Source organism: Podarcis vaucheri (assembly GCF_965113315.1).
Source record: "Podarcis vaucheri genome assembly, chromosome: 12".
NCBI lineage: Eukaryota > Metazoa > Chordata > Lepidosauria > Squamata > Lacertidae > Podarcis > Podarcis vaucheri.
Genome location: NC_138750.1, coordinates 64,921,918 through 64,949,252, shown reverse-complemented (window position 1 = coordinate 64,949,252; position 27,335 = coordinate 64,921,918). Strand labels below are relative to the sequence as shown.

At 55.5% G+C, this 27,335-nt stretch overlaps 1 protein-coding gene across 1 annotated transcript in view; it reads left to right on the top strand.

Annotated features, from left to right (window-relative positions):
* Positions 1 to 950: 950 nt before the first annotated feature.
* Positions 951 to 27,335, top strand: part of KCNH2 (potassium voltage-gated channel subfamily H member 2) — a 91,647-nt gene continuing 65,262 nt past the window's right edge. The window contains exons 1-2 of the mRNA XM_082192188.1: positions 951 to 1,100; positions 9,364 to 9,594. Of these exons, the coding sequence (XP_082048314.1) occupies positions 1,025 to 1,100; positions 9,364 to 9,594 (307 nt within the window). The 5' untranslated portion in view covers positions 951 to 1,024. The remainder of the gene's footprint in view (positions 1,101 to 9,363; positions 9,595 to 27,335) is intronic.

The window sequence follows — 27,335 nt, the reverse complement described above, 5'->3', positions numbered from 1 at the left end:
GGCACCGCTCGGGCTGGGACTCAGGTCGGGGGACGCCCCCTCTCAAGCGCAGAAGCACCTCCTTGAAGGGGGGGGGTCTCCGAGGGAGCGGGCACTCCCGGGACGCGCTGTCTGCTCCACGCCGATCTCGCGTCTCCCCGGGCTCTGCGCCCTCGCCCGCCTCCCCGCGTCTCGACGTTCCCGAGAGGTTCCGGGGCTGCGCGCCCGCAGGAGCTGCTCCCGCGCAGCCCCGCTCCCCCCTCTCCGCCAGCCGCCTCTCTCTCTCTCTCTCCACCCTCCCCGGTCCGTCCGTCGCGGCGCTGGGCGCCTCCATTGGCTGCGCGGCGCGCTCTGGCTCCGCCTCGGCCGGGCTCTCCCTCCGCCGCCGCCGAGCCGCCGCGCATCTCTCGCCCGGCCTCGCCGCCGCCGCCGCCGCCGCGCTCGGAGCCTCGCCTGCGCGGACCAGAAGGCGGAGACGTGCCCCCGGGGCGAAGCAGCCAGCCGGCCGGAGAGACCAGCGGGCGCCCCGCCGCCTCCCCCTCCTGGCCTGCCGTCCCTCCTCCGGTCCCTCCCGCCGCTGCCTGCGCCTTTGCCTAAATAAGGGCGCTCCTGCTGCCTCCGCCGCCGCCGCCGAGCTAAGGCGGGCCCGTCCCGTCCAGCAGGAGAGGCGCGCGGGGCGCCGGGCCGGACGGCGGCTTCCCTCGGCCCTCGGCAGCCGCCCGGCGGGGCTCCCGGGCCAGCCGCTGTCGGGGCGCCCCCATGGGGCTGGGCGCCGCCCGGAGACGCCCCCTGCCCGCCGCCTCCGCCGCCTGAGCCCCGACACCTGCGGGAGAGCAGCGCCCCGGAGCCGGACTGCGCGTCGGCAGCGCGAAAGGGCCCCCTTGGCCCCAGGGCGCCCCTTCGAGCCCCGGGCGCGGCTTGGGGGCAGCCGAGGCCGGAGAGCGCGGCTTGACGGGCCCCAGCGCTGGGCCGCCCCTCGCACACCGCGGACGGCCCCGGCTGCGCGTGGGGCGGGGGAGGCCGGGCACCCCCATGGGCTGACAGCATGCCTGTCCGGCGCGGGCACGTGGCCCCCCAGAACACCTTCCTCGACACCATCATCCGCAAGTTCGAGGGGCAGAGTAAGTCGGGGTGGAGGGGGTCTCGTCCCGGAGCGGAATTGGGGGCTGTTCGGTTGGGCGGGGCTGAAGAGAGGCCTGGGGGTGGTCAAGGGGGAGGTCAGTGCTCCCGCATTATGGGGGTCATGTGGGGAGCTCAAGGCAGGTCTGTGTGTTGGGTGCTCTGGAGTCAGAAGTGGGTCGTACATTGGTTTATTGCATTTATTTCTTTTGCACGTCTGTCCCACTGTCCCCCGCTCTGTGTTCTCCTCACCACAACCCTGCGAGGTGGGCCAGGCTGACAGGCTGGGGCTGGGGGTGCGCGTCCCTGTGAAGGGGTGCTTGCAGGTGGAGGCCGGCCCCCGCTCCCTCGTGCTCCCAAACTGCCCAGGGAATGGGGTCCTTGCTGCTGGGGGTGTCCACCTGCCCCGGGGACGTGGGCAGCTCCATGTTTGCCGCAGGACGCTTGCCAGCTGGGTGACTGGGTGGCCTGTGCTTGGCCACCTGGACTGGCGAGGGACGGGCCGCCTTGCAGTCACTCCTGGGCTGAGGCCTAGTGGTCTGCTCTCCTTCCCGGGACCCCCTCCCTCTCTTTCCGGTGTGGTTTGGGGTGCATGTCCCTGGGCCCCAGGGCAGGAGGAGGAAGAGGCAGCTCCCCACTGTGGGGTCCCTCTTCCTCCTTGCCGGGGGACCCACCAAGAGCGCAAGTGCCGGCCTCCAGAGCGCCACTGCAGGCGCCCAGATTTCCATCTCTGGCCACGGGGATTTTGCACAGCAGCAGCGTGGAGCATATGGCAGCGTGTGGGCGTTTGTGTAGTGTTCGGGTGCCTGGGTGTGTGCATGCCTCATGGTGTTTGTGTATCTGGAAAGGGGTTGTGTGCACGCGCAGGCACACACACGCAGTTGTGCAGTGTCGATAACCTGGTGTGTGTCTTTGTGTCTGCTGGTGGGGAGCCGCTGGGCTGATGCCAAGGGAGTGGAAGGGGGCCACTGAGCGGCCAAACCCTCCCCCCCCCCGCCTTCCCTCTGCTGGCTATCTTAAGGAGGACAGAGCTTGGGGGGGGGCGGGAACCGGTAAAAGATGGAGGTGATTCTGTGACCTCTCAGAATGCGCTCTCTCTCTGTGTGTGGCTATTTTCACGGTGTTCTGAAACCTTGAGCAGTCGTGAAGAATCACCAACACTTTCTGGTCCTCCCCAGAGTTAAGGCAACTCGGAACATTTCAGGGTGAAGAAAACTATGTGAGACTCGCTTCTCCTTTTGCGCCCATCATCCTGAGCAGGGCAAAAGAGACCAGTGGCCTGGGCTGGAGGGGCCTGCGGCGTTGGGGGTGGGCTCAGAGGTGCTTTTTTCCTTGGGGGAGGAAGAAGAAGAAAGCAATTCCACTGTGCAAGCAAAACCCCTTGCTCTGATGGAGTTGGATCCTACCCGCCCATCCGCATTTTGCTCGGTGCTTGTTTTTCTATTTGTGCCCAGCAATAAAATAGCATCTAGATCTGCCATTCCCTTAAGAAATGAGAGAGAGTCTCCTCCTGGGCCTGGGGGGGGGGTCTTCCTCCCCTCCCCCCACCTGTGCCCAGGGCAGGACTTCCCCACATCTCAACCCTCCTGGCAGATGCCTGGCTGCCTGCTCTGTGCAAACCTCCAGAGGAGGTTCTTTGGCTTCCCTGGACAGCCTTGCTTCCCTCCCTCTCCCCTGGTAATTTAACCCCGCTGCCTCTTGGCTCTCCGTGTGGCATCTCTGCAAAGGCTGCTGCAGTCTGTTTTCTTTCTTGGGGGCCAGCTGCTGCCGCTGTTGCTGCCGTCCTCCTCCTCGTCCTCCTCCTTGCAAGCGGTGGCGGCAGCGGAGGGCGGCCCGCTCTCCTCCTCCGCTTAGGCCTCAGCTGCCTTTCAAGGCCAAGGCAGACAAATTGGAGAGGATTCAGGGAGGGAGAGATAAGGCGCTGGAAAGCACGTTGCGTGAGGGAGGTTAAACAGTTGGGGCACTGGGGCTGCGGCGCCTTGAGCAACCAGGAGCCTGATAACCATCTCCGAATACTTTGGGTTGTGGAAAAGCTGGATAAACATCGCAGTGTGGAAGGCAAAAGCTGGCCTGGGACATCAAAGGGGGGATTTTGAGATTTGCAGGCGGGGGAGGCAGATTAACTGGGCTGCACTGAATGAAAATGGCAAAGGGCAGATGGAAATTAAAGCTAGCAAATTTTGGGGTCCAAGGGTTGTGGCTACTCCCTTCCTCAAGTCAGGCTGGAGTTCCAGGGGGTCTCAGGCATATAGCCTGTTTTCAGCCCTAGAGCATGTGAAGAAGAGGGATCTCTCGAACATTTGCAGAGTATCCTTCTGCAAGGAGCTTGCCCCTCTTTCTTGCAAAACCCTGGGCTGGAGAGGAATGTCCTCCCGGCTGGAGCTGCTAAGCAGCCTGGGCTTGGGCTGAGCTCTGAGGCTTGATCCCTGGGCTCTGCGGAGAGAGAGACAGGGCCACAGCCAGCTTGCACAGGATCTAGGACCGAGCCACCAGGGCCACCTGGATCCTTTTGGGAAGGCTCAGCCTCGCAGCAGCAGGAGATGCTCAGGAAGCCTGTCTCTCCTGCCCAGGGGGCTCTGCTGGGTGGCAGATGGTCTGGGAGAGCCAGAATCGTGCTTCAGCTTGGAGGCTGTGGCAAATTTCCCACACCTGTTTCTCTGCAGACAAGATGGCTATGATTCTGGCCTGCCTCTGCTCTCTCCAGGGCAGCCACCTGCGCCTGGAGCGCTGCCCGTCCCGGCTGCCAGTTGGGAGAGGCGGCTCCCTTGCTGGCGGAGCTGGGCTTGTTAATGCCCCATTTAGGGAGGGCTGGCTGCCAGGTGGCCTGCGATCTGTGGTCACTTGGCCTGCAGTCAAGCAGGCTAACCTGGAGCAGAGATGGATTTGCAGCTGGCCGGCTACCACCTGGCCCCTTTCGTCATTACTCAAGAATATAACATGAGCTGCAAGAGTCTGGCTTCTTTGCAACGGTATATTTGAATTACGCAAACTGGATTTCCTGCGCTAACCTACTAACTTGGGGCCAGAAGCTTTGGTGTACCAGAGTGGGCTTCCCCTGGAACAAAGATGCTGGGAGGCTGCCCCCAGGGAGGAGGAGGAGGAGGAGGAGAAGGAGACAAACCCTTGGAGAAACAAGACACAAAAAAGCAGGACAGTCAGGAGCCATGCTGTATCTGTATCTCTGCAGCTACAAAAACAATTCCACACCCTCACCTCGGACACTGTTTCTCAGCCAGAGGAGCAAGCACACTGGCTGCAGACTTCAGAACGTACTGAGGCGGCAGTGGAAGGAACAGTGGACAGAACAATTCCTGCCGTTCCCCAGAGAAGGAAGAGACGTGTAGTGGTGATAGGTGACTATTTACTGAGGGGGACAGAGGCAGCAGCGTACAGAGGAATGACTCATGGTTTCAGTTGTCTCTACACAAATGCACAGAGTATAGGAAACAAGCAAGACGAACTGGAGCTTTTAGTAGAGGATGGCACATATGACCTGTTAGGCATTACTGAAACCTGGTGGGGTGAGACTCATGACAGGGATGTAGAAACTGAGGGGTATGACCTGTGCAAGATGAATAGACCAAACAGGAAGGGGGGAGTAGCAGCATTATATGTAAAGGATGTATGTGTACATTTGTGAAGAAATCCGTGACGTGGAGCATGGAAAGCAGAAGGAGAGTATATGGGTTAAAACTGTAGGAGAGAGAAGCAACAGTGACCTTACTGTGGGGGTCTGCTATAGATCTCCAAGCCAGACTGAAGACTTGGATGACGCCTTCCGAGAGCAGATTAGCACACATTCGAAAAGGAGATATATAGTCCTCGTGGGAGACTTCAACTTCTCTGATATCTGTTGGAACTCAAACTCTGCCAAGAATGTAAGGCCTGACAAATTCCTCCATTGCCTCGCTGACAGTTTCATTTCCCAGAAGGTGGAAGAAGTAACAAGGGGATCATCTGTCTTGGACCTGGTCCTCACCAACAGGGAGGAACTGATAGATGAAGTGGAAGGACAGGGAAACTTGGGAGGAAGTGGTCATGTCCTCCTGGGTTTCAGGATACAGAAGAAAGAAAGATTGATCAAGTGGTGAGTCCTCTGGAGAAGATGGAGAAATGCTATTGGGTGACAGAAGGCAGAATTATTCAACTCCTACTTTGCCTCTATCTTCACCCAAAAGGAAACCAGTGCCCAACCTGGTGATAACAGAATAAACAATGCAAGGAGGGAATTGCAACCCAAGATAGGAAAAAGGGTGGTAAGGGAACAACTAGCTACTTTAAATGAATTCATATCTGCACAGCCTGATGAGCCAAGGGTACTAAAGGAGCTTGCGGGTGTAATCTCAGAGCCTTTGTCTATTATCTTTGAGAATTATTGGAGAGGTCCCTACAGACTGGAGGAGGGCAAATGTTGTCCCCATCTGGTAAACATTGACCGTGAGCTTGACATTGGTACCAGGAAAGATCCTAGAACAGATAAGTCAACAGTCAGTCTGTGAGTACTTAGAAAAGGATGCTGTGATTCCTAAGACCCAGCATGGGCTTCTCAAAAGTATGTCATGACAAGACAAGCCTCATTTTTTAATGGAGTTACAAGCTTGATGGATCAGGGGAATGCTGTGGACAGAGTGTATCTGATTACAGTAAGGCTTTTGTCAAAGTCCCCCATGATATTCTCACGAGGAAGCTGGTAAAATGTGAGTTGAATGAAGTAAGGTAACTGTTAGGTGGATTTGTAGCAGGTTGACTGATTGAACCCACAGAGGACTCATGAATGGTTCCTCGTCATACTGGAAAAAAGTGACAAGTGGGGTGCCGCAGATTCTGTCCTGGGCAAGTGGTTGTTTAACATTTTTATAAATGACTTGGATGAAGGAATTGAGGGGATGCTCAACAAATTTGCAGAAGACACCAAACTGGTAGGAGTAGGTAATGCTGCAGAAGACAGAATCAGAATTCAAAATGACCGTCACAGACTGGAGAACTGGGCACAAGCTAACAAGATGAATTTCAATAGGGACAAATGTCAGGTTCTGTCTTTAGGCAGGAAGAACCACATGCAGAAATATAGGATGGGGGAACCCTGGCTTACTAGCAGTCCATGTGAAAGTCCCCAGTGCCATGGGCATAGCGGGGGGCGGGTAGTTGCCCCTCCACCCCAGATAAAGTAAAACAATAGAAATACTTAATTAACTGACCAATCGCGTCGTTCTGTCCCCCCTAACAAAAATCCTGGCCAAGCCCATGCAAATGCTTCGCCCCTTCTTCATAAGGGAGTCCCTCCCCCCCCCCCGGTCATTTCAGTGGCCTTTTCTGAAACTTTTCCAACTCTGCAAACATCCTTCTGGAGGTGAGGCCACCAGAACTGTCCACAGTATTTCAAATGTGGTTGCACCGTAGATTTTTTATAAGGGCATTATGATAGTGGCTGTTATATTTTCTGTTTATTTCCTAACATTCCCTAGCATGGAGTTTGCCCTTCTTGTGGCTGCCACATGATGGGTCCCTTTAAAAGGTGACAATGACCTTTCTCTGCCTGGAGGGATCCTTTTGGGAGAGATCTGGGCTGGATTTCTTTTGGGATTGTTTTGCTGGTTTTGTTGTTTGCGAGTTTGCTTGTGTCTGTGAGGATAGCTCTTAATTTGTGCAGGTGAGGTTGGGGGGTGTCAGGAAGCAGGTGGGAGCAAACGGAGGGGGGCCCTTTGTGGATGAGTGCCAGTGATCTAAGAGCTGCCACATGGAAGGTGAAGCAAGCTTGTCTTCTGTCCCAAGGGGAGGACCCGAAAGAGCGGATTCGAGTTGCAAGAAAGGAGCTTCCAATGAAACGTTAATTTAAGGTGGTGGAGTCTCCTCTGCTGGAGGTTGGATCTGTCAGGAATGCTTTAGCTGCAACTCCTGCAGGGGGTGGGACTAGATGGCACCTTGGGAAGAGGGCACACAGTTGTGCCAATGGGGGAGGAGCAGCCTTGGCAGTGCGCGAAGAGGAGGCTGCAGTCTGTGGAAGGGACGACTTCCATTTCAGATAATAGCGGGCGCCTTAGGAGAAGGCGTCGTCGTGTGTGCAAAGAATACGGAGCATCACTTGGCACAGATTAGTCATCCCTGAACTCATTTTTAATTGGCCTTTTCTCGAGTCAGGCAGCCTGGGTCATCAGCCTGCCAGCTAAGCGGATCTGGGGTGCATTTTGTTGCATGTGCAGTGGGCCAAACACAGGAGATGAGAGCCCGTGGGAGAGCCAGGGAGTGCAGCATAGTGGTTACAGCGCCAAGCTAGGACCTGGGAGACCAGGGTTCCAATCCCCTGCTCCCTTGGGGCCGTGCCTCTCAGCCTGACCCACCTGGCAGGGCTGTTGTTGTGGAGGTGAAGAGAAGAGAAGGGGGAGAACCATGCGCACGACCCTGAGCTCCTTGGAGAAAAAAAGGGGGGTGTAAATAATAATAATAAATTTTATTTATACCCCGCCCTCCCCAGTCAAGACCGGGCTCAGGGCGGCTAACACCAAATATAAAACAAATTGATTGAAATACAACTTAAAAACAAGATTAAAATACATTGAAACATTAAAATGCAGCCTCATTTCAGCAGAAACTCAGAAACGTGTTTGGGGATAAATGTAATAAACACATAAATAGCTTGTCCAGTGTGATTTGAAATAAGAGGCCATACTCCTCTGTTTGGACCTTGAGTGTAAGTGGTGCCCAGTGTGCCCCCCCTGCCCCCCGGGTACACTGCTGCCGGGAGCCCTTGCTGCAAGTTGCTGTGCAGACCGTGGCTGAGCCAAGGGGGCCCAGAAGGGCTCTGGTGGAGGGGGGGCAGCTTCCTGGGAGTGCTTCATGCCCCCCCCCCGTGGAGTCTGTTCCTCCTCTCCTTGTTGGCATAGCGGGGGGGGGGGGCTTCCCTCCCTCAGAAGCATTAGCTGCAGCAAAATGGAAGGCCCCACTCTGAAAAGGTTAGGGGGCTGTTCCAGGTGCAGTTCCTGCCCTTAGAGATGATGGTCTCAGGGTCTGGGACACTTCATTTGGGAAAAGGCGGTCCTGGAGGTATTGCGGTCCTGAGCCACTTAAGGCTTTGTAGCTCAAAATTGAATTAGGCCCAGAAAGTAAGGGGCCCAGGCAGGATCAGTGTAATTGGTGCTGTTGGGCCAAGATGGGTGTCAGATGCTCAGACTGTCTTGTCCCGTTGAACCACCTGGCCACTGAATTCTGCACCAGCTGAAGTTTCTGGACCGCCTTCAAAGGCAGCCCCACATATAAGGTGTTGCAGTAGTCTAACCTAGAAGTTACCAGAGCATAGACAACAGTAGGAGGGATGGCAGCTAACAGATTGAGGTTGAATCCGGACAAGACAGAAGTACTGTTTTTGGGGGACAGGGGGCGGGCGGGTGTGGAGGACTCCCTGGTCCTGAATGGGGTAACTCTGTCCCTGAAGGACCAGGTGCGCAGCCGGGGAGTCATTTTGGACTCACAGCTGTCCATGGAGGCACAGGTCAAATCTGTGTCCAGGGCAGCTCCATCTGGTACACAGGATGAGACCCTCCCTGCCCACAGACTGTCTCTCCAGAGTGGTGCATGCTCTGGTTATCTCTCGCTTGGACTACTGCAATGCACTCTCTGTGGGGCTCCCTTTGAAGGTGACCTGGAAACTACAACTAATGCAGAATGTGGCAGCTAGTCTGGGGACTGGGAGCAGAGACTGAGACCACATAACACTGGTCTTGAAAGACCTACATTGGCTCCCAGTACGTTTCTGAGCACAATTCAAAGTGTTGGCATTGACCTTTAAAGCCCTAAATGGCCTCGGTCCAGTATACCTGAAGGAGCGTCTCTACCCCCATCGTTCAGCCTGGACATTGAGGTCCAGCTCCAAGGGCCTTCTGGCGGTTGCCTCCCTGCGAGAAGTGAAGTTACAGGGAACCAGGCAGAGGGCCTTCTTGGTGGTGGCACCCTCCCTGTGGAACGCCCTCCCACTAGATGTCAAAGAGAACAACAACTACCAGACTTTTAGAAGACATCTGAAGGCAGCCCTGTTTAGGGAAGCTTTTAATGTTTGACTGACTATTGTATTTTAATATTTTGTTGGAAGCCGCCCAGAGTGGCTGGGGATACCCAGCCAGATGGGTGGGGTATGTATGTATGTATGTATGTATGTATGTATGTATAAATAAATAAAATATTATTATTTATAGTTAGTTTGTCCCTGTCCAGAGAGGGCCGCAGCTGGGCCACCAGCCGAAGCTGATTCCTTGTCTCTTTTCCCCCCTGCAGGCCGCAAGTTCATCATTGCCAATGCCCGGGTGGAGAACTGCGCCATCATCTACTGCAACGATGGCTTCTGTGACCTTTGCGGCTACACTCGCGCTGAGGTCATGCAGAAGCCCTGCACCTGCGACTTCCTCTATGGGCCGCGCACCCAGAAGACCTCAGTGGCGCAGATTGCGCAGGCCCTGCTGGGCTCTGAAGAGCGCAAGGTGGAGATCTGCTTCTACCGGAAAGACGGTAGGGACCCTGCTGGGGGGGAAGAGGGGGCCAAGGGGTGAATCTGTTCCCCCCCACAGCCCTCCGCTGCCACCTGTGCCTCCTTAACGTGCCCACTTCCTCTTGTCAAGGAACATTAGATTTTGCATTAATGTTTCCCCAGCGCAGAGGAGCCTCGCTTTGCCACCCTGATGAATTATGCAGGAGGACGCTGTGTTTGCTGATTTCTGCATAATGTATCCTGCCTTGGAAGCCATGGCGGGGGCACGGGGGCTGCATGGGGGCCACACAAGCTCCTTCTCTTGACCACAGGGCAGTCCTGCCCCGTCACTCTGATTTCGGAGATTCTCCCAAGTGCTTGCAGCCTTGAAGTCCTCTTTGCAAAACAAGCAAGCTGCAGATCTGGAGAGGCTAATGTTGTGCGGCAGATGCGAATCCTGTGCTTGCTTGGCGTCACGGCAGGTGCATGGAGGGTCCTTGACCTGGTATATTTCGCAGCCTGTTCCTGACCATGTTTTAGGTGTGTGCATGAAGTCTGTATTCAGTGAACTCGCAACTTATGTGCATCAACATGTGAGATTTCGGCTGGAAAAAGTGAGGGGGGGCAGGTGTCCAGGGGCTCGGTCTGCAATCCCAGCTGCCATAGTGATCACCTTGGGGGAGCATTGCAAGGGGCAGGGAGAGTGTGTTTTGAATATACGTGATTTTGGCTTTATGCGCAACCCCCGGAACATAAGCCCTGCACAAGTTGAGAGTTGGCCGTACATAAAAGTGTTTGTTTCTCTGCCAGTTTCCCTGCTCTGGCTTGGCTAAAATAAAAAAGGGGCATTTTGAAAGGGTGGGGGCGATGGTGTTGCCTTTGGGACTTTGACACTCTTGCCCACCCCCTCTGCCCTGGGCCCTTTTCGTTCAGGTTTTTGTTGAATTATTGTTTATTAATTAAATGTGTATACTGCCCCATACCTGTAGATCTCAGGGCAATGTGACAGTACTAAGAAAGCACACTGCATAATAAAAATAAAAGCTAAGGCTAGCCGCTGAGTTTGGGGGTGGTGGTGGAGACGGGAGAGACGCTGCCTCTTGACTTCTTGGGCGATTTGTGTGCAGGGAGGCTGGCGGGGCTGCAGAGAGGATCTCGGGGGCCTCAGCGCCTTTCCAGAGCCTGCCCTCTGAGGAGTGACGGGAAAAAGAGCCAGAGTCTCTGTGGCCCAGTAAATGTGCAAAGGCGTTTGCTCAGCAGAGATAGGAGATACAAAATTCCTGGGACTTGGCATGCAACCAGAACTCATCAAGGAGGGAGGCCCGGTCCCTGGTGCCCCGTCAGTCTCCTTCCCAGCTAGGAAAAAATATTTCAAATTCTTCTGTGTCGGCATTTGGGGCAGCTCAGAGCTCAGGCTCCTGGGCGGACGGTGGGGAGGCCGGCTGGGAAGGGCCCCTTCTTGCCTGCCTGCCTGCTGGGGACCTCGGAGGGGGTGCTCTTCCCTCTTGGAGCAGCCCTGGAGGGCCAGGTGGGCCAAGCGTCTGGCTTGGGACGTCCTGGGGGAATTTAGCATTTGGGAAGCGGAACGGCCTGTTCAGGCTCCAGTCCCGTGGGAGGCTCAGAGCATCTAGAACGCAGAATAAATCATGTAGGAAGCCCAGTGGCCTGGGATCTTTGTCCAGGTTAATACCAGCCGTGGTGGTAAATGGGTTTTCTCCGTGTCAGATGCCCAAATGACGCCTGTAGTCAGGGAGTCGCTTGCAAGGCAGAGCAGTCGGCTTTGGAGATAATAATAGAGGAGTCGCCTGCAGGATCAGTCCAACGGCCCACCCACTTCAGCGCATTGTGCTCAGTGGCCAACCTAAAGTTATTAGGGGTGCAAAATCCCAGCGCCCGCTGCTGCCTCACGACAGCTGTGCCCGCCCATCAGTGGGGAAACCCAGCCTAGGAAAGGGATCCCTCGTCTCAAAGCTCCCCCCCCCATCCTCTGGCTTAATGGAACGGCTAGTTGAATGTTTTGGCCGTCCCCGTGGAGACGCCAGGGGCACCCGCAGCCCCCGCCTAGGCGCACACAGCCCTCCCAGGAAGCAGGCGGCCGCGAGGTTTATGTCTATTTGTGCCTGTGGGGACGGGGGCATCCATCACAGGCAAGCAGGCTCTTGAGTGGAGAGGCCTGGAGGCGGGGGGGGGGGGGACGTCGCTTGGGCAGATCCTGGCCCTCAGCTGGCAGGCGGGCAGCAAACTGGTTGGGGCCTGGAAGCTGCCTTGGCTGGGGACTCATCCAGAGCAGGTGCTTATGCACCAGAGACGGCTGCCTGTTCTGCCGTTGACGCTGCTTGGTGGTGGCTCTCTAGGGCTTCAGTGGGGCTGGGGGGGTTCTTTCCCACCTCCCTGGAGATGGGAGCCTGAAGATGCTCTGGCCCTTGGGTGCTGGGGGCCCTGCTGCCCTGAGGAGGGAGTTGCCCACAGGAGGGAAGTGGTTTCCCATAATGAGCGTCTGGTTGGCCATCAGGAGAGCAGGACTCGGTGGGCCACTGGTCTGATCCAGCAGCCAGGCTCTTCGGATGCTCTCATGGAGCCTCCAGGCCAAAGGCAGTCTATCTGTGTCCCTAGGTTGCTCGGGGCATTTGGCTGCCGCAAGAACGGAGCCTGGGCTGGATGGGCTCCCTTGGGCTGCATCCTGAGTACCAGGGGCTGGAAGCCACTGGAGGGGAGAGCTGCTCTCGTCTTCAGGTCCCGCTTGCGGTTTCCCACATGTGTCTGGCAGTGTTACAAACTCAGGTGTATAAGCCAGGCGCCAAGGGACTCCTTAAAGCAGGGTTACAGTCGCCAAAATGGAATGTCTACTTGCCATTTTGGGGCAAGATGGCTCCGAACTCTTACTTTTCAACCAATGGGCTGACTGTGATGGATTATCTGTTAAACATCTGGCTAGATCAGAGGACCACCTTGAGCTCAGGTAAGAACTTTGAGAACTTAAAGAAGAAAAGTCCCTTGATCCAAGAACAGTCCACATCTATATCAGCCTGTTCTGACTGTTTTCTGAATGGTGACCATTCATAGCGTAGGGATATTCTTCACAACTGTGAGCAGGGTGGAAGCAAAGACAACAATTAACTATAATGTTGTTCACTGCTCCTGCTGCACAGAAAAAGCGTTTTGGTTCCTGAAATTCGATCTGATTGTGCTGTTAAATGTAACGGATAGAATTCTCCAGGATGTGGTCTGAGTGAAAACAGTGAAAACAGTCCAGATACAAGGGTCCTCAGGTGGAAAAGATGTCTGACCCCATCCTGGCACCCAGGCATCTTCACTTGGTCACAAGTGGCCAATAAAGATAAAGGGACCCCTGACCGTTAGGTCCAGTCGTGACCGACTCTGGGGTTGCGGCACTCATCTCGCTTTACTGGCCGAGGGAGCCGGAGTACAGCTTCCGGGTCATGTGGCCAGCATGACTAAGCTGCTTCTGGCGAACCAGAGCAATGCCATTTATCTTCCCCCCGGAGTGGTATTTGTGGTATTTGTCTACTTGCACTTTGACGTACTTTTGAACTGCTAGGTGGGCAGGAGCAGGGACCAAGCAACGGGAGCTCACCCCGTCACTGGGATTTGAACTGCCGACCTTCTGATTGGCAAGTCCTGCTTGGCAGGGGGTTGGACTCGATGGCCCTTGTGGTCTATTCCAACTCTATGATTCTAAGTCCGATCAGTTTAGATCACAGCGCCACCCACTTCCTTAAGTGGCCAATAGCCAGGGCAAAATGTGGCTTGTGAAATGTGAACACAGCTGGGGGGCCACTGTGAGGACGGAGGCTGGATGAGGTCGGACTCTTCTTGCATTCCGACGTTCTTCCAGCCTCCGTCCAGCCTGGCCCCTTCCGTGAGGACAACGGCCAGCCTGGCCCCCTGCCCTTCAGCACATGCCTGCACACTCTGCGTGTGGCTCCTGCTTCCTGCTTTTCCGCTGTTGCAGCAGTTTCTCCCCCCCCCCCAAAAAAAAAACCCAGCCTGGCCCAACTGCTGCGTTTGTTTACATCTTCCCCCAGGGGAGCCACATCTCATCCCGAGTTGCAGCTTCTGCAGCATGGAAGCCAGAGTCCCAGGCAGGGCGGAGGGGGCCGGGCTGTGGATGTGTCCTCTGCATCTCAGACTCCCCAAGACAGATCCAGGCAGGCTCCTCTCCCTGCCTGCTCCCTTTTCAGCTGACAATCCCCCCCCCCATCCTGGCTTTACCTCTCTCCCCCCCCCGCCATGCACACACTTTGCTCCCCGAATTCAGGCTGTTGCAAAAACTGTGCAGAAACCACACAGCCTGCTTCTCTCCGTCTCCTTAGCCCAAACCCTGGTCCTTGCCCTGGGTGCCATTCCTTGCCAGCCCCACGCCCCAAATCATTTTGCTGCCCCCTCTCCCCCCACCAGCCAAGGGGCACCTAAGACTCCAAGGCTGGTAAAATTATTTTAACACTTGGTACGGAAAACCCCCCAGTCAAAATGCAGCCGCGAAATGTTTGATAGCCAGCCATGGGCATCCCTTTCGTGACACCCCAAATCTGCCGCCTGAGGCAGCTGCTCCCCTCTGCCTGAGGTCAGGGCTGGCCCCATCTCCAGCCAGGACTGCAGCAGCCGGCTCCAGTCTGATCTCCTGGTTCCCCAAGGCCCATGTTCCAAATTCCCCAGGCGCAGTTTGCTGCTGGTGCCGCTCCAACGGTGGCAACATGCAGATTTCTGGACCCCAGGTTGGCGACCATAATTCAAAAACCTCTGCCTTAGTCCATCGTTCATTCCATATCCATTTCCCCCTCCTCTGTTTTTCCTTCTTGCATGCTGGGAGGTTGAGCAAGCGGCGCTCAAGCCATGAGAGTAGAATTGGAGCACTGGAAGGGACCTCGAGGGTCATCTAGTCCAACCCTCTGGCAAAGAGATAATCCCTTGCAGCAACGGGGTTTGGAACAAGGGTTGGATGGCCACCCATTAGGGATCCTTCAGCTGCAATTCCTGCACTGGAGGGGGTTGGACTTGATGAGCCCTGGGGGTCCCTTCAGACCCTACAGTTCTCTGCTTCTGTGTCCTAAAGGTTCTCCCTCCTTTTCTCCCCCCTCCTGAGCCAAGGGCTGAACTCTGCAAGCCTCTCTGCTTCTTCTCCTGCTGCTCCTCTGTTCCAGAGTAACAGAGCGGGGAGCGGCGGGGGGGGGGAGACAGCAGCTGTTTTATAGGGCTCTAACCGTCATTCTGGTCGGGGACCTGCCTGGTTAATTATTTTGCAAATCGATAAGTGTATTTTTAGGCATAATGGCAATAACAATTTTAGAAAGCGCTGTGCGGCGGAAAACGTCTCCAAAGCATTGTTCGCCTCAGCAGGCGGAGCATCCGCAGCTTCAGAGGGGAGGGGGTGCCCTTCAGGACCCACCCCAAGGTCACTCTGGCCACAGAAAATGAATTTGCCCTGGGGAGGCAGAGGGAAAGGTACTCTGCGTGTGCTCAGAGGCACTCTCCTTCTCTTTGCTGCTCCTCCACCAGGATCCTTCCAGGCTGACCCCAGGCATTGATGGGGGGGGACAATGGAGCCTTGGGGAGCCAGTCAGTGGGGCACGGGGGGGTTGAAGAAAGGGGTCAACCAGTTGGGATCCAAATGGGTGGGGTAATTAATAATAATAATAATAACAATAATAATAATAATATTCCAGGCAGGTTTGCCTTCTAAACCCTGCAGCCCCTTGGCAGTGCCAGGCGTGTGGGGCTGAGCAGGAGCGTCCAAGTTCCGCCTGGGCTGCCCCCCCCCGGCCCCTGCACCAGGTGTCTCTTCTCTCCCTCCGGCTCACGTCAGCCAGCCCAGTTCCGGCAAGGCGGGTAAACAAAGCCGGAGCCGCCAGCGCTGTCTCCCAGCTGCCTCTCCCTCCGCCCCCCCCCCTTGCAAGATGGCCTGTGCTGGGGGGGGGAGATGCTCCCTCTTCCTTCCTCTCAGGCTTTATAAATGACCAGGATGGGGAGGCAGAGCAGAGTTATCCTGGTGAGGAACTCTCCAAAGCCCTTTTCTCCTTCTCCATGAACGTGTCTCCTCCTCTCTTAAAGCCATCTAGCATGGTGGCCATCCCTGCCTCCTGAGGCAGTGAGTTCCACAGGTTAACTCTGTGCTGCGTGAAGAAGGACTTTCTTCCCTCTGCCCTAAATTTTCCAACAAAGGGAAAGGAAGGATGCCTTGCCTCCTCTGGGGAGAGTCCCCTTCTCTCTCCAGGGAAGGCCATGGCTGTGGGACAGAGTCCCGGGTTCAGTTCCCCCTGTCATCTCCAGGTAGGGGTGGGAGAATCTCCTCTGCCTGGAATCCTGGAGAGCCATTGCTGCCAGGAGACAAGGCTGAGCTGGAGGGACTCTCTGTAAGGCTAAGATCCTGCCTCCCAGGAATCAGGACGTCCCTTTACGGTCTGCCACAGTGTGTCACAGTGCTGAGCTGGGGAAGAATATCTGGGTTTGTTGGGTTCAAAGATGGGGTGCAGAAGGGGATTTGGGAGGAGCATCTGGGTCCTGTTCTTTGAGCTTTGGGACCAGAGAGAAGGTCCAGCTGTTTGGGGGCAGGAGCAGCAAACTCCTCAAGGAGGCGCAGCCGGGCAGTGAACCGGGGGGGGGGAGGGCAGGGGGGGCTGGCTTGGAAGAGAGGCTGCTGGGGCCTCTTCTCCCCCCTCTCCTTCCTTGAGGGGAACAGAAGGCAGGAGCTCTTCCCTTCTCCCCCAGAAGGGAGGCAGGGATGGAAGGAGGGAGGAGAAGGCAGGGATAAGGTTAGCAAGAGCTGCCAGTCAGGGTGGCTCTGCCCTGCCCTCCGAAGTCTGGGAACTGCAGGAGGGGAGAGGACTCGGGTTCAAATCTTCTTGAGGGCATCCCTTTGGGGCACCCTGGTGGCTGCTGTGAAAGCAGGAGGCTGCACCAGACGGGCCCCTATGGCAAGGTTGCCAGACGTCCCCGTTTCCTGGATTTACAAATGAGTCCCCTGACAAAATCCTACCATTCCTAATGAAGTTGAAAAATGTCCCTGGATTCCTTGGGAAATATCTGGCAACCTTCCCCTATGGGCCTGATCCAGCAGGACTCGCCTTATGTTCTGTACTCCTCCCCACCCCTGGCAGGGCCCTGCCCCCCTCTCCTCCTCTCCCCAAAGATGCCAGCCCTTCGTTCTCCTTGATCTGGAGAGTCCTGCCAGGTCGGCCATCAGAAATGTCTACACAACTGGGGGCCGATTTGCACCAGGAGAGGACCCCATCCCTCTCCCACTTCCCCAGCTCTGCCCCCTTTGACCTCCCCTCCTTCCTGCTTATAGGGACACAGGTGGCGCTGCGGTCTAAACCGGGCTGGCAGATCAGAAGGTTGGCAGTTCGAATCCCCGCGACGGGTTGAGCTCCCATTGCTCGGTCCCTGCTCCTGCCCACCTGGCAGTTCGGAAGCACCTCAAAGTGCAAGTAGATAAATAGGTACCACTCTGGCGGGAAGGTAAATGGCGTTTCTGTGCATGGCTCTGGTTCGCCAGAAGCGGCTTAGTCATGCTGGCCACATGACCCGGAAGCTGTACGCCGGCTCCCTTGGCCAGTAAAGTGAGATGAGTGCCGCAACCCCAGAGTCATCCGCGACCGGACCTAATGGTCAGGGGTCCCTTTACCTTTTTACCTTCCTGCTTTGTTCCTACTATGAGTGTCAGAGTGTGTCCACCTCTCCATTGTCTGGCTGGAGCCAGCCTTGCTTATCTCTGCCCTTTTGGTTGGTTGTTTGTTTCTTTAATTTATTACTTTATTGAATTTATATACCGCCCTTTACTTGGAGGTCTCTGGGTGGTTCACAGAATTAAATCAAAATCTAAAAAAACAAAATACGCAATCAAAATAAAAACAACAGCCCAATAGCCCCCCCCCAAACCTCCCACATTTTAAAGGGGCAGAGGATGTTATCTCTCCCAGTGCAATTTCCCCTGCTTGCAGGGTGCCAGACAGATGATCCCGCGGCCCCTGAGGGACAAGCACCTCCCTCCACTCATTAACTGCATTCATGATTTTAAAGAAGAAAACTTTCCTTGGGAAACAGAAGCTCTCTGGCAACCCACCCAGAATCAAGAGACTTCCCGAACTGCCTTGCAGGGGGTTGGAGCAGCGGAACCCTGGAGGTCCCTTCCAACTCCACAATTCTGTCATTCAATCTGCCCCCCCCCAAAAAAAGATTGAGCATGGGGTGCCCTCACCCCCCCATCTTCAGGCCTCTGTATGAACACGAAGACCCCCCATGCTGGAATAAAGAAGGCAGAAGCAGTTTGCATTGATCCAGGAAACTTTGCAAAAGGCTGGCTGGGGGGCCTGTTCTCTTCTCTCCCCCCCCCCCCGGAGTCTGGCTCTGCTCAGCCAAGTCTCAGCTGCTCATTTATTCATTAGAGGCTGCAAGTGCCAATCTCCGCGGCTGAACGTGCTGCCGCCCCAAAAGCATTCCGGTGCATTAAAGCATTACTTCGAAATCCATTACAAGAGATTTTGCATTAAAATGAAAATGGAAGGAGACCTCTGGTCCCTTGGCTAAGAAAGGCGGGGGGGGGGGCAGACCCAGCCTCTCCCGTCTTCCGGAAAGTGAGTTTGAGGGGCGGCTTGCAGTGCGTTCAAATAGCACCCTCTTCCTCCTCCTCCTCCTCCTCCTCACATCATCTCCCGCTTCGCTTGCTTGCTGGCAAAGGGGCTAATTAGGAGTTAATTGCAAGAGGGTGCCAAGCCCAAAATGTCTGAGGGTGGCAGCTGTGGTGGTTGGGCTGCAGGAGGAGCAGGATCCTGCCTTGGGGGGGGGGAAGGGGCAGAGAATGGAAAATACTGCTGTCTCTCTCTGGGGATGGGTGCTGTTCTTGGATGGGGGGGGGCACTTTTGCCCTGGCCTTCTCAGCTAATACAACCGAGGCCCTCAGTGTGCAAACAATTCTCTTGTGGGAGGGGAGAGACCCCACCAGCCCAGGCACCCTTGCCACCCGTGGCATTTGGCAGCGCTGCGCTACTTTCAAGCCCTTTGAAAAGTGTGGGGGGGGGGTTGCCGGGAAGAGGGGGGGAGCATTTATCACCAGGCTATTCCTGGCTGCTGATAGCAGGGGTCAAAGGGCAGCTGGTCAGGGCTCTGCCATGTGGGAGGGGGCAAGGAGGGCACAGGAGCCCCTCCCTCAGTGCGGCCATTCTCTTGCGGTCCACAGCCCCTTCCAGTCGCCTTCTCCAGGAGGAGACCAGCTCTTCCCCTCCGCAGAGGCCAGGATTCGAATTCGGCTCCCTCACATCCAGTTCAAGGTCTGCCGGGGGCATGGCTGGTGGGGTGGCTGCTGCTGGGTGTTTGGGGCGGGAGGGGAGCACTTGGTGCTTCCTTTGGGGCTGCCAGTGAGCCCCCCAGACCCGCTTGGCCCCGGGTTCCTTCCAGGCTTGTGCCGGAGCAGCCTTGGCTGAGTGTTCCTCCTCCTCCTCCTCGTCCTGGAAGGGCTTTTGGCAGCCAGACCACCCTGCTGACAGCTGTGCATGCTTTGTGTCTCCGGAGCAGCAGCAGCCGCGTCTGGGCTGCGTCAGGGCTGGGGAGGCCGGCAGGAGGAGGGAGGGGGCCTCGCCAGGGCGGGAGGGCGCTGGCAGCTGAGATTTAGCGGGGGCGGAGAGCCACTTTTTGGGGGGTGCCAACAGGCCCAGCTGTTGTGGAAGCACCATAGGCGGCGGCATCTTTGGGGTCTATGTCTACAGCACAAGACTGCCTGCACGGACTGGCAGCCAGGAGCCTCCAGGGCTCAGGAAGGGAGACGTGGCCCAGCCGCTGGAGACCGGAACAGAGACCTTCTGCATGCAGCACAGGTGCTCTGGAGATGAGCTGCCATGCGCACGCATTCAGGGGCTGCCAGTTTCCAAAGGTGGGGAGCAGAGGCCTCCAGAGGGGTTCCCACCCGGGTTGGGAGGAGAGGGCTATGGATGACTCCCAGCCAGGACTCCTCTGCTCTGCTTCCCCCTCAGAGGCAGATACAAGAAAGAAGATTCCACCTAAACATTAGGAAGAACTTCCTGACAGTAAGAGCTGTTCGACAGTGGAATTTGCTGCCCAGGAGTGTGGTGGAGTCTCCTACTTTGGAGGTCTTTAAGCAGAGGCTTGACAACCATATGTCAGGAGTGCTCTGATGGTGTTTCCTGCTTGGCAGGGGGTTGGACTCGATGGCCCTTGTGGTCTCTTCCAACTCTAGGATTCTATGATTCTATGATTCTGAATCAGTGCTAGAAACTCAGAGAGATCAGCTCTGCCCCAAATGGCCCCTTCAGCCGAGGTTGCAGTCGCCCAAAGAGAATGGAAAGTTGCCACTTTGGGGGCAAGAGGCCTCTGAAGTCTTCTTTTTCAGACGATGGACTGACTGGCATTGATTCTCAGTTATGCATCAAGGATCACCTTGAGAACTTCAAAAAGAAAAATTCCTTGATCAGGAATTAGATATGTTGGCCTCTTCCTGCCCTGCCTATTTTTCCGAATGGTGACACAGAGCATTCATAACGTAGGAATATTCTCCACAACTGTGAGCAGGGCAGGCAAAGATGAGCGTCAGCAATTAACTACAGCATTGTTCCCGGCTCCTGCTCAGGCTGCGCAGAAAAAGCCATTTTGGTTCCAGAAATTCATTCCGATTGTGCAGATAACTGATCGAACACTACAGAATGGAGCTTTGGTGAGTGAAAGCAGCCCAGATCCCGTGATCCTCAGGCAGGGACCTCCAGGTGGTGGAGCAGTCGGGCCCCATCCTGGCACCGGGACATCTTCTCTTGGTCGCAAGGGGCCACCAGCCACTAATTTCAAACACTCTTCCAAATCGCAGTTGCTGGAAGCCCTGGGAGGAGGGAGGAGGGAGGGCTCAGGGGCCCAGATCCGGCTTGCAGGCTCCGCGTTGGGGCATCTGCTTGGCTGCTGTGAGAAGAGGAGGCTGGTCTAGAGGGGCCTCTGGCCTGATCCAGCTGCCTCTTCTTCTGCATAACCTGATAGCTGTGCTGTGCAACTGTTAATGGGGAAATCTGAGGGCTCCCTTGGACAAAAAACAAGGAGACCAGCCAGGAAGACCAGAGCAAAACAGCAGCCAGGAGGCTTGGTCTTTATTGAAGACGGTCGCCACAGGACTCCCACCTGCCACCAGGTGAAACAAGATGGAAGCCCAGAACAAAAGAAGACCCCAACTTTTATTAGATGCTAATCCCCCATGCTACACCCCTAAGACTACATCACTCATACATCACAAACAAACTTTTATTAGCTGCTAATCCCCATGATACAACCCCCCCAAACTAAATCATGAAAGGGGAGGTCTGGTGGCAGGAATCTGAGCATCCTGGACCCTGCCCCATGGTTCCCCCTGCCCTCCACCAAACACCCATCAAGTGGAAGAAAAGAGATCTTTACATTTCCCTGTTTCCCAGCCAAGTTCATCCCACCCTTTTGTCTTCCTCTGGGTTTGTTATTTCTGGAAGGGCTACCTGTCTGGCACTCAGGTCTCAGGATCCCAGGGATTATCCCTCAGGCAGAGGGGCTGCTGAGGAGCTGAGCTCACAGGTCTATAGGAATTTCTGAGGTTTTCCCAGTGAGCCAGTACACAGATACATTGATCAGTGAATTCTTACATTTGGTATCATGCAGCAGAGGCCCTTTGAATAGATAGGAAGAAACTGTGACCAAGTGTTTTGTGGGGACAAATCACAAAAGTGATTGTGCTGGTTTTGGTAGTGGGCTGCATGTGCCTGATATCTGCTGGAGGGGCAACACCCCCCCCCAGCCTATACATAAATTCCTGCCGCACCTCCACCCTCAGAGGCAGTAGGCCAGGAAGTGCAAGGTGGCCCTGGGCTCTTGGGTTCCGGCTTGTGGTTACTCCTGATGGGCAGCAGCCGGTTGGCCCCTGGGCTTGAAGAATCTGCTGGACCAGCCAATGGCCCATCTATGGGCCTGATCCAGACACCTCCTCTTATGAGAGGTTCCCAGCCTGTCTCCTCCTTGGGACGTTCTGCCGCCTTCTGCTTTGTTTCAGAGATGTGGTTGCAGCTGCAGGGGGGATGGCACTCTGCATGCGCTCAGGGGCACTGCTGCCTGACTCCTGGCATTTGGGGAGGGACTGGCAACCAAGCAACAGGCGCTCCGCATCTCTTCCCCAATACTACCTTGGGCCCCTGGGCCAGGCAAGTGGATTCAGCAATACATTTTTGACGCAACCACGGAGCGCAATGCGTTGTTTTGCAACGCGTCCTCAGAGGCAGGAACAGAAGAGGAAAGAGCATAGGTTTTGTGAAATAAATAAAAGCTGACACAAGTTTTAATCTTTTAAAATCTATAGCTATTGAAACGTTCCTCCTGATAATCTTATAGAGTAATCTTTCTTTTTTGCAAACGGCTTTGAGGCCTTTCTTAAACATTCAAGCAGCGTGTAAATGTAATGAAGTGAAATAACGATTGGCGAGGAGGGTGCTGGGAGGAGCCCTTTGTGCTGGGGACTCAGTTCTGGCACGGGAAACTGCCAACCCTTAAAAGGGACAAGGTCCCCTGTCTGCGGGGGGGGGGAGCTTCAGTGGTGCCTCTTAGCTGAAGAGAGAGGGGCATCTGAGTGTTGGGGTGGGGCAAGGGGTGTGTGTGAAGGGGGTGCTGTGCCAGCGGCTTGTGACCCCCCCCCAGCACAAGGAGGCCCTGGGCGAGGGAGGGGCCTTCTGCACTCAGCACCAGCCTGGAGGACCTGCATTTTATCAGCCCCCCTCCCTGCCTCATCTTCTGACCTCCCCCCCCCCAGTCCTCCAGAGCAGCTGGCTCACTTCTCCAACAGGGATATTTATAGTGTCAAGAGGGCCTGCGATAGGGAGGGGGGCAGCACTCTTTTTCTGGCACCCGTGGGGGGGGGGAAGCAGCAGCGCTCTGGGGTGTGATGGAGAGGAGCAGGAGCTGGGGGTTGGCAGCTGGGAGGGGACACAGCCCCTGCCCCTCCCCTGCCCCATTTTGAGAGGCTCTCTGTGGTCCCCCTCCCCATGCTCCGCTAGCTTGTAGACTTCATGGAATGATAGAAATGTAGAGCTGGGACCCCCAGGGGTCCTCTAGTCCACCCTCCTGCGATGCAGGCATCTCAGCCCAAGCATCCAGGACAGGTGGCCAGCCAACCTCTGCTAAAAACCTCCAAGGAAGGAGAGGCCACCACCTTAAGGAGTCCTCTTCACCATGGAGCGGCTCTTGCCATCAGAAAGTTCTCCCTGATGTTTGGTTGGAATCTCCTTCCTTTAACTTGAAGCCCTTGGTTTGAGTCCTGTTCTCTGGAGCAGGAGAAAACCAGCTTGCCCCATCTTCCATGTTCAGCCCTTCAGATATTTGAAGATGGCCATTGAGGGACACGGGTGGTGCTGTGGGTTAAACCCCAGAGCCTAGGACTTGATGAACAGAAGGTCAGTGGTTCGAATCCCCGCAATGAGCGGGTGAGCTCCCGTTGCTCCGTCCCTGCTCCTGCCAACCTAGCAGTTCAAAAGCTCGTCAAAGTGCAAGTACCGGTAGATAAATAGGTACCGCTCCAGCGGGAAGGTAAACGGCATTTCCGTGCGCTGCTCTGGTTCGCCAGAAGCGGCTTAGTCATGCTGACCACATGACCCGGAAGCTGTACACCGGCTCCCTCGGCCAATAAAGCGAGATGAGCACCGCAACCCCAGGGTCGGTCACGACTGGATCTAATGGTCAGGGGTCCCTTTACCTTTATTGTGTCTTCTCTCCATCTTCCTTTCTCCAAGTTAAACATCCCCAGCTCCTTCAACCATTCCTCATCAGGCTTGGTTTCCAGGCCTTTGATCGTCTTGGTCACCCTCCTCTGCCCACCTTCCAGCTGGTCAACATCCTTCTTCAATTGTGGCACCCAGAGCTGGGCCCAGGACTCCTGGTGTGGCCTGACCAAGGCAGAAGAGAGCAGGAATATTACTTTCCTTGATCTGGACACTATATTGCTGTTGATGCAGCCTAGAATAGCGTCTGCTTTTTTTGCTGCTGCATCATACTATGGACTCCTGTTCATCTTGGTCCACTGAGACCCCTAGACCCTCTTCACACGCCCTCCTGGCAAGCCCTGTATGGCAAGACCACCCAGTCCAGGCCCACCCAGTCGAGCGCCCTCTTCCCCACAGAAGGACCTGCCTGTTGTCTGCTGGGAGGGATGGCTTAGTTGGTAGATCCTGAGCCCCTTCATCTCAAGGTCCTGAGCCCCACTGTCACCAAAAGGATTCCTGCTTTGCAGGGAGTTGGACTAGATCAGGCACCCCCAACCGTCGGCCCTCCAGATGTTTTGGAGTACAATTCCCATCATCACTGACCACTGGTCCTGTTAGCTAGGGATCATGGGAGTTGTAGGCCAAAACATCTGGAGGGCCGCAGGTTGGGGGTGCCTGGACTAGATGACCCTCAGGGTCCCTTCCAACTCTGCAGTTCTGTGAAGCCCCCTGAACAGGGCCAGAAGGCGCCAGCTCCTTCCCACTCTGGCTTCCTGGGCTTAGCGCCAAGAGTTGCCCAGCCTTCCCATCTTCCTTGCAAAAGGGAATGCAGGAACTTCATTAACTCCTCTCCTCCTCTAATTAATTGCTTTCTGGGAGACCGAGCAAAACACACACACACACAAGGAGCTGTGCTGTCTGCAACTGATGCTCCTCAGAAGCCTGGTCACTTGGGGCGCCCCCTGGTGGCGCAGGCAGGACTCTTGCAGGGGTGTCCTGTGTGTGTGTCTTGCGCCTCTTCCAGGGGCCTGGGATGCTCAAAGAAGTGACTGCTGGTTTCTACTTATCCACAGCTCACTTCAAAGGCCCTCACTTACTGTCTCTCAGATAACAGAAGGCAGCCAGATAAGCTGATATGAGATGGGCAGCAGGGCGGGGAGTGGGGACTGACGACAGACTTGCAGCCTGAGTGTGGAGGCTTGGAGGCTGGAAGAATCAGGGGAAGCTCAGAACTCAAGATGACAAGAAATTTTAAAAAGAATGGAAAATGTTTATTATGTATTTGCAAAGGTAAACAGGCTAATACATTGGCAAGATTTTAAGAACACTTGTAATTTTAGAAATAGCACAGGAAATCTGAGGTGAAATAATAATAATTTGGAGTAGAAATGATATGCAGTTGAAAAGAAAATTTAAGGAAGGCGGGGGGAGTCCCAGGATTTGCAGAATCCCATTTTATTGATTTGATACTGTTTTTGTGTATTTTTTTCTTTTTTGTGGTTGTTGTTTGTTTTTGTTGAAAATTGAATTATTATTTTTTTTAAAAGAAGGTTGGAAGAATCAGGGCAGAATCTAAAGTCCTCCTTTATGCTGCACAGAGCAAAACTATGGATTCGACCAAAGGATGGAGGCGGTGGCTGTGAGGGGCTCCTCTGGCCGGAAGAAGCCTTGCTTCCAAATACCAGCTGCTGGAAACCGCTGGAGGGGAGAGTTGCTGCCGGACCCAGATGCTGCCTGTGGGGCTCCCCAAATGGGCATCTGTTGGGCCAGGGCTGGTTCTGGAGGCTCTGCAGAGGGGCTTAATTTGCCACACAACGCATGGTTAAATTATGGACTGACAGGAGAGGAGATTCTGATGCAACGTTAGGAAGAATTGTCGGAGAGCAAGAGCTCTTAGACGTGGCACAGATCCCCTTGGGAGGTGGCAGACTCTCCTCTGCTGGAGGTTTTTGAATGGAGGTGGGGGAATGGAGGCTGGGCGCTCACCTGCCCCTTCCGAGTAGACCTGGGGGCTCGGCTATGGGGCCAGCACTGATTCTGAAGACCTGCTGGTGGCCGTCTCAGGAGGGGAGCGCTGCTCTTGCACTCGGATCCTGTTGGTTGGCCCCTGCGAGAAGAGGATGATGGACCAGATGGGCTTGGGCCTGATCCAGCAGCCAGGCTCTTCTTACGCCCAGGAAGGCAGGTCAACTGAGACTGGCTGGATAACCTCCTTGTGTTTCACGCCTGCGATTGGCTCGTTTACAAACATGAACTCTGGATTTTTCCCCCGCCCAAGACATTTTATTATCTTTTACAGATAAAGAGTACAAATAAACACAAATCGATAAAATCAGACTGTATGTGCAGATTCTCCAAATCTAGAGACTCCCCCCCCCCCCCATTCCATCCATGGAGTCTTATTTCTGAACTCTGGATTTCTGGCTGCAGCCAAAGCCTGGAGGTGATGGAGGGAGCTCCCTGTCAGCTCCCAGTTCCCAGTGGCCACCAGATAAGCTCCGTCCTAGGGAGGTGGGAGAGTCACCCAGGGAGGCTGCCTGCCTGCCTGCCTGCTGCTCAGCTGTTGTTTCCACTGCTGGGCTGCGTTTGCAGTTCTCCTTCTGGTTCCAGGCTGCCCGCTGCTGGTGTTTGGAGCTGCTGCTGGGCTCCATGGCAAGGCCAGGAGGGGCAGAAATGCTGGCAGGTGAGCAGGACCTTGGAGCGCCTCACCTGGACTCCCTGCTGGGGCGAAGGCATCCTCCTCCTGTTTTCTCCCTTCCTCTCTCCTCTGGCTTGTTTGTTGTGAGCACTTCTGACATTTTGCCCTGGGTGGCTCTCAGGGGACCCGGCGCTCCTTCCAAGTCCTAAAATACCACCAGCCTCTGCGCCCTTTGAGGTGGAGCAGAGGGACAGAGGGCGGCTTGGAGAGAGAAGCCGGGAGCCCCTGGCCCCAGACCTCAGAGGGGGAGGAGGAGGAGGAGGAGGGAGCCCAGAACCCGGCAGGTTCCAGGTGCTCCCCTGGATGTGAGCCAAGAGGAGACCTGGCGGCAGAGGAAGGCTCCCAGGTGGGAGAGGGATGCAAGCAAGTGTCTCTTCCACCCACCCAGATAGGGGCGAGAAGGGGGGGGCAGGAAGGAATGCTGCTCCTTCAGCCTCTGCAAGATCCACAATTCAATGAACGTAGAGTGGATTCAGTATCACAAAGGGACAGACTTAATGCCTATGAATGGAGTACATGTCAAGGTACATGTTGTTGTTGTTGTTGTTTAGTCGTTGAGTCATGTCTGCCTCTTCATGACCCCCTGGACCAGAGCACGCCAGGCACTTCTGTCTTCCACTGCCTCCCTCATGCTGGTAGCTCCAAGAACACTGTCCCACCATCTCGTCCTCTGTCGTCCCCTTCTCCTTGTGTGCCCCCCATCTTTCCCAACATCAGGGTCTTTTCCAGGGAGTTTTCTCTTCTCATGAGGTGGCCAAAGTCTTGGAGCCTCAGCTTCAGGATCTGTCCTTCCAGTGAGCACTCAGGGCTGATTTCCTTCCGAATGGAGAGGTTTGATCTTCTGGCAGTCCATGGGACTCTCAAGAGTCTCCTCCAGCACCAGAATTCAAAAGCATCCATTCTTCGGCGATCAGGTTCTTTATGGTCCAGCTCTCACTTCCATACATCACGACTGGGAAAATCATGGCTTGAACTATACGGACATTTGTTGGCAAGGTGATGTCTCTGCTTTATCACAAAGCATTTATGGCAAAGTCAACCCATCATTTGAGTCAATCTGGATCAGTGGAGATGCATTCAGAAGCAGGAAGCCCAAGGTGTTGGGGCCCAGATGATGCCCTGGGCAGAGTGGCAGGCTGGCATCCCCAGGGAAGACCAGAGATGGTGGCCCCAGAGGAGGCGGGGGGAGCCTTCCAGGTCATCCGGAACTACAACTCCCATCATCCCTGGCAACTGCCCCCCCATTCTACTCTGTGACTGTTGCTGCCCTTAGAGAAATTCAGGGGGGGGGGACAGCCTTGTAGGCCGTTGGAAGAGCAGGCCAAGACTGCCTGTGTTGCGTGAGCGCTGAAGAAGGCTGAGA